This window comes from Poecilia latipinna, unplaced genomic scaffold, assembly GCF_001443285.1.
Source record: "Poecilia latipinna isolate Pla-1442-1.1 unplaced genomic scaffold, P_latipinna-1.0 Scaffold873, whole genome shotgun sequence".
Taxonomy (NCBI): domain Eukaryota; kingdom Metazoa; phylum Chordata; class Actinopteri; order Cyprinodontiformes; family Poeciliidae; genus Poecilia; species Poecilia latipinna.
Window position 1 is genome coordinate 62352 of NW_015113489.1, and position 10699 is coordinate 73050.

The following is a 10699-nucleotide window of genomic DNA, read 5'->3' on the forward strand; positions in this document are numbered from 1 at the left end:
CCGCGTGGGCGGGGCGGAGCGGCAAGAAGACGAAGGGGGAACCGTATCTGATGGGGAAACGCGGATTGACGTAACAACGGAAAGGAGGAGACTTTTTGAAACTTATGCGAAAGAATTTAAAACATACAGATGTGAAAGTGAAGTCACGATAACAATTTATCTCGTCTGTAGCCATTCACAACTAAGGCTTACTCTACTTGAGTGCTTAGCTAATGAAGTCAACGGTAATCTCTATAAAACTATAATTTACGTACTCGCGCTGTCTAACATAAACCAAACAACAACTAGAATTCAAAAAGTAAACCGGAAGTTAAAAAAGTGGCCTGAAGTCGTTACAGAGCTTGTAGGTTTACCTGGAGCACCGCACAGGTGCGTCAGTCTCCTCCTATCACCTCTGTCTCCAAATATGGGTAACCAGTTATACTGATCCTCTGTAAATGAATGGAATACAGTTCGTCTGTATGAATCTGAATATATGAATACTTGGCCTAAAATTAGTTAATTTATTTAATTATGGCTTACATCTGATAAAAACAGTTTCTCAGTATGTGTGTGTGTTTGTGTGTGTGTGTACTTATATAGGCATAATGTTTAAAAATAGCAAAAGATTAAAATTTGATATATCAAATTTTAATGAAATACATAATATTTTTTTAGATGCACATAGAAAGCCTTATATTATGAAATACTGAAAATAATCTCATGACTGCATCTTTCCTCTCTGCCTCAGGTGTCTTTTGCCAGGAGGAAGGACTGACACCATGATGGGACCACTCACAAAGCTGTGTTGAAGCTTGAACCCTGCTTCTCACCCATGTGCTGCATTCTGAGCTGCTGCTCATCTTTTCAAAGCAGCCCAGCTGTTAAGACATCGAACATGTCTCAAAGCAAGGATGTGAAATGATCAATTGAAACCCAGCCGATCAATGGAAAAGAGAAGGTTTCCTGGCACAATGTCCAGGCAGGTGGATTCGTCGTCCAAGAGACGCCCCTGTGTTGGAAGTGGGCTGGCATTCCCTCAGCCTCCCCAACTCGCCTCCGCCGCCCAGTATGGCCGCATTCAGGCTGTGGAGGTTGCGAGAGGAAGAACAGGGTATGGCTTCACGCTGACAGGCCAAAGTCCTTGTGTCCTCAGCTGCATCCTTAAAGGAAGTCCCGCAGACTACGTCGGGCTGCGCTCAGGAGACTGCATCCTCTCTGTCAATGACATAAATGTCTCCAAGGCATCGCACGAAGATGTTGTCAAACTGATTGGACGTTGCTCTGGCATTTTAAAGCTGGTCATTGCTGAGGGCGAGCGCCACCGGCGCCACCCTCAACGGGCCGCTGGCAGTCGCCATCACAGCAGTAACACGATGACTGCGGCCTACCTGGATTCCTGCTCCAGTGATGACGAGCTGGATGTTTTTTACAATAACGGTGTGGGCAACAATAATGGCCGGTCAGGCTGTGGACCGAAAGGAGGCTGGTACAAACCCAAAGTGGATTCCAAGCAGCTTGGCATCAACAGAGCAGAGAAGGTGGTGGCCGAGTTGCAATCTGGAGGAATCTTCAACATGATCTTTGAAAATTCCAGCCACTCCTCCAGCAGCTCGGACAAGGACAGGCCCGGGGTGAACTCGTCCTCAAAGCCGCATCAGATGTCCGATCCGGAGTTCAACCCGTACCGCAATGCCTCCTGCACCCAGAGCAACCCCAACCTGCTCTCTGAGGAGGAGATGGCCCAGGTGCTGAATGATGACTCTGTCTTCCTGGAGTCCGACTTCCGCCACCTCCACATTCACCACCACGAAGAGCAAGATATGGATGTTGGAGAAGGTGCTGACTTTGGTCTTGAGCCCAGCGAGGGAATCCTTAACGTGGGGATGATTGTCGGGTATCTCGGCTCCATCGAGCTCGCCTCAACAGGAACCAACTTGGAGAATGACAGTCTGCAAGCCATCAGAGGGAGCATGAGGCGCCTCAGGGCCGAGCAGAAGATCCATTCATTGGTTCTCATGAAGGTGGACTTGACTCTTCTAGTTATCTGCCTTAGATACATTTTTTATTGTTTTTTTCCACTTGTTGCATAAAACTTCAACTACCTTAAAAGAATAAGAATTGTATTTATATATTTGACTTTGCTGTAGGCTTTCTCCACTCAAAACCAGCTTGAAATTGTACATACAGGCTCCAGTACAGACATATATTCTCATTAGCGGTTAGATTAATGTCCCTTAGCAGGTTGCAGAGAAACCAAACTATTTTTGTCGCTGTCATCAAGCTTTTGGCGTAATTCTGAATGGATATTTCACCACTCTAGCGAGTGGTGAAATATAGCTTCCCTGAATCAGATTTGGATTGTAAGCACAGTCCACACATTTGTGGTGAATAACACAATTATTTCTGTTTGCATATAAAAACTAAATAGTTAACTGAAACACGGTGTTTCTTTAACTACACTTTGTAAATGTGTGAACTTCATTTGTTTGCACGGCAGTAAAATGAATACATTACACCCTGACAGGTCATGCATGACAGCGTACTCCTGTGCAGCGACAGAGGTCAGGTCTTGGCCACCTACCCTGCAGAGAAACTCGCCTTCAGCGCCTGTTGTCCTGACGATCGCCGATTCTTCGGATTGGTAACCATGCAGGCCACGGACGACCACGATGATCGCCACTTCAGCAACGGGCGAGACGACGAAGGAAGTTTAAGGACTTCATGTCACGTGTTCATCGTGGACCCAGAACTATGTCATCACCAGGTAATTCAGAGATACTGAAGCATTTTTGACCATGTACAATATTTTTTACATTTTATACTAAAGAAGTGCTGCTAAATTTCTCATTTTTAAGTCATATCAGTGTAAAAATGTCTTTAAAGACCATCCGTTTTCTTACGCTTATCTGGTGTCACGTCATTGGGGTAGCGGCCTAAATAGGGAGGAGAAATATCTGAAAAAGAAGATGAGCTTGTAACCGCCTTTAGCTGTAAGTCTTCTGGGCCAGCTTTGCACATTTAGAGAATGAAACTTTCAACATTCTCATGTAAAACTTAGGTCAAGCTCGGTCAGGAAGAGTGCCTGTGTACATCAATTTTCAAGTCTCTTGTTTGGATTTAGGACTGGAGCTGGGTAAAGATAGAGTTGTTTTTTAATGCCAGAAGGTGAACGTTTCACTCTCGTTTTTGTCTTAGTGTTGTCCGTTCAACATGATGTTCCGTATGCAAAGAAGTTCCACTTTGGACTCATCTGAACTGAGTCCGAGCACCTTTTTCCTCATTTGCCGGGCTCCTGAAATGGCTTGTGGCAAACTGCAAACCTAGCGTCATGTGACTTTTAACAAATGCTTTCTCCTTGCCACAAAGTCATGACTCCAATGCTTTATTTTTATTTGTACATTTTATTATTTTGTTTAAATCATCCTTCCATTACATTCATTTCATCTGTCAGCTGATAGTTTGTGGTTTTCATGTGAAAGAGATAGTTGCACTTAAGCAAATCTATAAAATATTTATGTAATCTATAAAACAAAGATTACATAAAAGTCCCAAAGCCCAAAAATCTATGAAGCTTGAGATGTTTTTGGGAATGCTAATAACCAGTGCCTTTTAAGTGTATGTACTGAGCATTGTGTGTGTTGTATGGGCAGGTCCATTCAGGGGTGGCCAGGAGGTTTGGCTTTGAGTGCACCCCCGACCCAGACACAGGAGGCTGCCTGGAGTTCCCACCCAGTTCTCAGCCTCTGCTCCAGTTTGTTTCTGTCCTCTACCGAGACATGGGGGACAACATCGAGGGGGTTCGGGCCCGCGCCTTCCACGATCCAGACAACGACGCCCAACAGAACCACAGCACCAGCAGCAACAGCGACAGTGGAATCGGCAACTTTTTACCCGAGGAGAAGAGCAACCGAGTCCTTTTGGTGGACCTCGGGGGCCCTCCCAGTCACAACCACATGTCCGGGGCCCGCCAGTGGGACAGCCCGCCCTCCTCTCAGCAGGCCTGGAGCCCCATCCTTGGGGCTGCCGCCTCCCACCCCCCTCCGCCTCCACCTCCTCCGCCGATGCTGAGAAACGGTCACTACCTCCACGACCCGCACCTCGCCGACCTCCCTCACCCTCTCCCCCTGGCTCACCCTGACCTGCCAAGCAGACTCTCACAAGGACTCAATGTGCATCACTACCCGGCGAGGAAGCTGGGTGGAGCTATGGGGGGAGGAGACAGGAGAGGAGGAGGAGGAGGGGTAGGAGTAGAGCCTCAGAGGTGGCTGCCAGTCCATGTGCTGAGAGACTGGCGTCAGCAGCACCAGCACCACCACAGCCACTTCCAGGGCCTGAGCAGCGATCAGGAGTCCTACGCCGAGTCCACCGACGGATGGTCATCAGCCAACTGCAGCACCCTGCCCCCACCCATGAATAAGATCCCTGCCGACCGCTACCGGGCCCCGCTGGCCCCAGGGGACCGCATGCATCCACCTGGTGTCAGTCATCCTCCCCCTCCTCCTCCTCCCCCTCCTCCTCCTCCCCCTCCTGCACACCTCCACAGCCACCGGCTGGCTGCTCAGAAAGACGAGTGGGCCAAGAAACTGTTCGGCGCTGGAGACCGGGAGCGCAGCGGAGCACGGCGAGCCGAAAGAGAGAAGAAGCGAGAGGCGAACTCAAAGGAGGGAGAGAAAAAGGTACGTCTTTAATCAAGCTCGTAAGAATATAAAATATCAGCACAAGTCAGACTTTTATCACTTTTCCTGCTCGTATTTCAATTCAGTTTATTTCGCAAAGTATCAGCCGAAGACAAATTTTCTTCGAACGGAGTCAGTTTTTGGACTGTGAGATAGTTGTGTTAAAAGTGACTGTGAGACGAGAAAGCCCAGTCATAGGTCGCTCCCCCGCATCACACATTCCTGTCGTGGAAATTTACTATGACTAGAGAGCGTTCAAGGCTACATATTATTGAGACTATAAATTCATGCCGCTCACTCTGCATTTTCGGTCCTCTTCTCACAGCGCTCACAGAGTCTCACATCTTTCCCTCAGACATTAAACGTCTCGATTTTTAAAAATGCTACATATACCTCAGAAAATAGGCTTATAGCAGCACATAATGCTGGCTTAGTTCCCAGGCTTGGTAAAAGTGGATGGATAAGTTATTTATCCTCACTGCTCCTGTATCAGATCATGTATTATGCACCAAGCAGACATCTGTTGTCACCTGAAAACCACCTGTCTTCTGCAGTGGAGCAGATTCGTCAAAGTGATAGAATTTCAAATTGTTATGCATTGTATTAGAAATCAATTTTACTAAGAAGTAGAAAAAGACACAACTATCCAGTTGGACTATATACATCCCATAATCTCACCCCCAGCCTGAGACGATGCTTAGGCAGAATGTTTACATGTATTTTAATGTTAAGAAAAACACATAAACTCTCTCTTAATTTCTTTGATTTTACCAGAACACAGTGTGTAGATTTAATCTAAACTAGTTAATTGTAGCTCTAGCTGTTTAACGGTCCTTGTCCTTGTTGAATACACATGACTCTATCACAGCCTCCCACAGATTTTCTTCCTTTATTACCCTGTCTGTAGCTCCGTTAATCTTTTTATCAACTCTGACAGACATCCTCAGTTTCAGTGTCCTTGCTTAAGAGGAGTATCCCCTCAGCCATTATGCTGCCCCAACCATGTTTGACCATGGAGATGAAAGGTAGCTCCATATTCACAGAAAAACCTCCTGGTTCAGCAGTGGGATTAATAATCCAAGTCTGTCCTCAAATGAATTAAAAAATAAATAAATAAAAAATCACATTATGGAGTTCACAAAAAAAAACTAAAGCTATACAAATAAAACAATTACAACCAGAGATTTGTTTGCCTCTAGACTCACGTTTAGTTACGATAACATTATTTGATTTCTGTGACAGTGTCATTTCTCCTTCAGGCTTGCTTTTGTTCAAGAATGTTTGTTTGCTGTCTTTGTGTCCTGCTATGTCATGTGAAACACTTTGAGGTAGATTTTAGGGAATTAAAACAGTTTGATAGTTTTGTTTTTGCCATTAAGTTGTAAAATTACTGCTGCTGTGCTTGGAATTGTTGTTTCCTTGCATGGCAGCATTTGGTCTGACCTTCAACTGTGGCACAGTTTGATATGCACTCGAGTTCGTGGACTTATCCCAGTCCTAAGCAACCGTTTTAGCTCAGGCTTTCGCTGATTGTATTGATGTGAAATTTTAACTTTTAGCGTGTCCTCAGGCAGTCTCTGGATTTTCTAAAAACACACCATGGCAGCTTGAGGAAAACTTGCAGGGGTTCTTTGAGTATTGAGTACTGCAGTCATTTAGAGTTGTAATATTATCTGTTTATAGTTTTGTTTGACTCGCAGACTGTGCAAAAGTTTAGAGTAAACAACAGCTACATTTAGTAGCATTATTCAACTGCCTGTTGAACCGATTATTACCTTGTTTTCTGTCTTTCTCTTTAGTGGAGAGCAGCAGGTGGAGGGAATGGCAGGCTGTCTTTGTTTTTGAAAGCTAATATCATTGTTCCACTTTTTCTGGCTTCTTATTAAAAGCATGTTAACTGATAAGAATTGAACGGGGACAGTGTTTGGGCTTGTGAAATTTGCATGTTTTTAAAAAATCTCGTCAGGCTTGCCTATAAGCTGTGATTACTCCTTTGATTGCAAAATGTGCACTTTTTTTATTTTTTATTACCATTCCTGATTGGTTGAGAAGGTTCCTGGGAGCTGAGTGCGGACAATGAGAGGAAGCGTTAACAATACCAAGGCAAAATATAGAAATTGATAGGAGCAGGAAGATGGACGCTAACCTTTCTGAACAATGCCCTCCTCTGACTGAACTGGTAAAGAAGCCGTGATGTTTTCAGAACAACATCCTCATCCCTCTACTCTCATTAAACCAGATTTATCGTACTGATTTATTAATTAATAGAGAGCATTTGCTTGTAGCTGTCTGTCTCTTAATGTTTGCTCTTTGTTTAACACATGGTGGCACTGTCTCTCTCTTTTTCTGTTGGCTTCCTGCACACCCAACAACTTTCCTGTTTTTCCTTCAAGGTCCATTAACACTAAAACGTTAATGGACGACTGAAATCTAAACAGCCTCAGTTTGTGTTGGTTTCACTTGCAACAAAGTTTTGCAAGTGAAACGCCACATGCCATGCTTGTGGCGTGACTGCTGATACTTGCTGGTAATACTGGTCGCAATTCTGAGAGATGGTCAAAGAACTGATCTGAACGTTTCTGAAACGATAAATAATAATTGAACGAATTGGTTTTGCAATTTGGTTATTAGTTTCTAAATTGTCAGATACATCCTTAGTCATAAAGAAGAGTTGGACATACTCATTATGATTGTGTTTTTATGTGGTAACTGTTAACCCAACTTGCTGCAATCATTTTTAGATTTTTTTTTAATGTAGAGTGTTTTTCTATAAGAAGGAAAGATGTTTAAGTGATATTGTGTGTTTATATGTGTTTTAAGGTTGATAAATTACACAGATGAGAGCTTCGAATTTTCCTCAGAAACTCTGTTTTCTCTCTTTTTTTTTTTTTTAAAGCTGTCTCCTGTGCCAACCAAAACAACCCCTGCTCTTTACCACCTTTCTTCTTAACCCCAGTTTGTGCTTCTCCATTAAACGTCTTTGGATGTTTTTTTTCTTGTATTCTTGTAAGACTAATTGGGTTAAAAACCAACAACAACAAGAAAAAAAAGGTCATGTCAGAGTGTTTGCGCCTACGCATTTAATCAAGCGTTTGAATCTTCATTATCTGAATGCGCGCGAAAACGCACACACGCACAGATGTAGGGTTGACTCCGTATCCAGGCAACACCACTGCCGATGCCTGATGAAATGCAGCGACCGCCTCCTAAACAGGCGATCTGATTCAGCTCGCGTCTGTCCTCTCAAACCTGTCATCGTCTTTTAATTACATATCTCCTACTATCACCCGGGGCCCACTCCGCTGTGCTGTCTCCTACAGTGCAAGGAGATAAGGCAGATGTTACTTGTGGGAAGTTCAGAGACATGACTGGTCATTTCTGTGCTTTCCAAATGCAACAGTTGTCAGTGCGACACTTGATTAGTCCCGGTCTCCTCTGATTTACAGCAGTCCTTGGTGACGTGACGTCACTGTTAAATGGCTTCAGATAGTAAATGCTCTTTCCCCTGTCAATGATGCTCCGAGGTGAGGCAGTTTATGGTGGCAACTCTCTGCACGGATGTTGGGCTCTAATTCCAATTAGCTTCTTTTCCAGGCCAGTGCTTCTGCAAACGTCGTAATGTTTTAATGTTTTTAGCATGCTGCACTTCATTATTCATCATATCATCAATCACGGGCAAAGACTGTGAAAAGATGTAGCTGTTTTGATCTTTTTGTGCAACATGCTTTGCATCATTGGATTAGAATTGTGGGATTGATTTGACAGCTGATGCCTGCATGTGGCATGAGGAATGTCACATGTAGGTGAGAAAAATGTGCTCAAATTAGGAAAACATAGAGATGCAGACAAACTTGTTGGTACCTTCCAAGGTCTTTGAAACAATGCTCCATTTCTCCTGAAATATCAATCTATTAAACAGTCAGTCGTATAATACCAATTAGCTAAGTCTAGGGAGCCTGTGCTGCTCTGATTTGGAAGGTAAACGTGGATGAAATAATTACTAATCAAGAGCTCCAGAGGAACAATATACAAAAAAAAGCAGTTGTTCAGCTTCATTGAACGTTGTTTCATCAGTCTTCTCAAAAGTGAATTGCAGTAGAAAAATTTTTATAATTCCTTGTATGAAGTCAGTCAACTAGGAGCTGGTGGCCATTTGAGATGAGTTTCATTTATTTCTGAAGTCAAAACTATCATTCAGGAATGAGAACAGACCATTTGTCTGTGCTCTAGTTCCACGTTTTTAATGCACTTTACAAGTAAGTGAATGAACGTGTCATGTGTGTTTGTCTTTTTTTAAAATATATGAATAATATGGGAAGTTTTCTAACAAAGCACATCAAGGATGTTAGAAGAGTGACTTCTTGTTCATGCATTTGCAACACAATTTATTGGGATTAGCAACATTTCTCTATTTCTATTTTTGTTTTATCCAGTCAAATTAACATGTCATGCGTATTACCAGGTCAACTAAGGAGCCAGCTGTCTATAAAACCGCTTGTGATTCATTGCTAATTGATAATTGAAAACATAGCTCTTTAGTATGTCAGATAAATTGAGGCTTCCTGAAGGTTCACATTAGAAAAATAGCTTGAAGCTAAAGACAAAAAGTGTTTGGTACTTGAACTAACTTAAATTGTCCTTTTTTGAAGAATATGAAATCATTAATGATTTCTTTCTTTGTTTAAAATATTTTTAAAAAAAAAAGGCCTCTGTGTCTCAACATGTCTCCCTATATAAACGCTAGTATACAACAGCAGTATGCAAAAGAACCATTCAGGGTATGATCCTGTTCAATTATGCATTTTATTTCTATTTAGTTACTTGAATATAAAGCAGTATGTGATTCCATTTGTAGAAAAAGAAGTGTTTTTCTAAGATACGGTACACAGCAGGTTCTCGTTATTCACCCTCCTGTGATCTCCTGCGGTTTCTCATTATTTGGCAAATGGCTGTTTATTGTGACCTTCGTTGTTGCACATAAACTGAACTTAATTTTATTGCCTTGGCCTCAGGGTGGTCGGTTTCGCGGCTTGACGATGGGGTTCCCTCCTCTGCCACATCGCTCCTCAGCCAGACGCTCCTTTGGGCGCTCCAAACGCCTCAGCATGGCCCGCTCCCTGGACAACTTGGAGGTGAGCAACATTCACCCTCCCACAAACTGTGTGTGTGTGTTTTTGTTTTTGTTTTCTTTTTTGTTATGTTTTGCTAGACAGTGAATGCTAACATAGAAATAGTATACATAGAAAAATTTAACAAAATCTGTCGGTGGAAAAAAAGCATTCAGCATTGCTTTTTTTTGTGACAGAATGACACTAAGTTTGGTTGCTGAAGGTGGCGTATCAATGTTTAGAAACAAATCCTCCAAGAAGAGAGTCTTTTTCTTTTCTGGTGATTCCACCTTCCAGTTTGTGTTTTTAGATTGAAAAGGCCTCTCCCTCATGTACACTTGGAACTCAGGGATGTCTTCTCAGGACTTCGTTATTACTATTGGAAAACTGACGATTTCAATTAAACACTTAGCTTCCCTGGCTGCTTTATTAAGTACGGGAAATGACTTTCACACTGTATTGTCCCTCAAATTGTTGGATAAAGGTCAGAAAATTGAGAACGTATCCAGTGAGCCCTTGCTACGTTGGCGAGAAGGACTTGTTGATGTCAAAGGTCAGAGAGGAATGAGCAGAGTGATTTGAAATGTTAGGAATCAGTCGTTTTCTTCATATTCTAATCACTGATCTTATTGGGATTTAGAGATCCTTAAAGTTTGAAATCTCATCTGAAGTTTCAACTGACTTCAAGGAAAACCTTTCATTTGTTTCCAGCCTTGGTTATGGGTCTGAAATAAATTATGTGGCAAACAGAATTACCGGACTTGAACTTAGGCACTGGATCACGTGTGCAGCTCGACTCAAGCGTTACATGGCTCCACTGTCACAAAAATTATTTTTCTCCTTTTTTTTTTTTTTTTTTTTTTTTTCAAAAATTGACTTGGGAAATTTTTTTTTTGAAACCCTAGGCCGCTTAACAGTTGGCCACTTTTTTTT

General features: G+C 42.7%; 1 protein-coding gene across 5 annotated transcripts in view; it reads left to right on the top strand.

Moving 5' to 3' along the window:
- The window catches only part of rgs12b (regulator of G protein signaling 12b), a 62399-nt gene that overhangs the window by 5547 nt on the left and 46153 nt on the right, over positions 1–10699 (top strand). For 4 of the 5 annotated variants that reach the window (XM_015048293.1, XM_015048289.1, XM_015048292.1 and 1 more), the window contains exons 2-5: positions 731–2003; positions 2507–2746; positions 3633–4658; positions 9671–9790. In XM_015048293.1, the coding sequence (XP_014903779.1) occupies positions 927–2003; positions 2507–2746; positions 3633–4658; positions 9671–9790 (2463 nt within the window). In that variant the 5' untranslated portion in view covers positions 731–926. Of the gene's footprint in view, positions 1–89; positions 370–730; positions 2004–2506; positions 2747–3632; positions 4659–9670; positions 9791–10699 lie in introns of those variants that run through there. The other variant, XM_015048291.1, reaches the window with a different exon arrangement.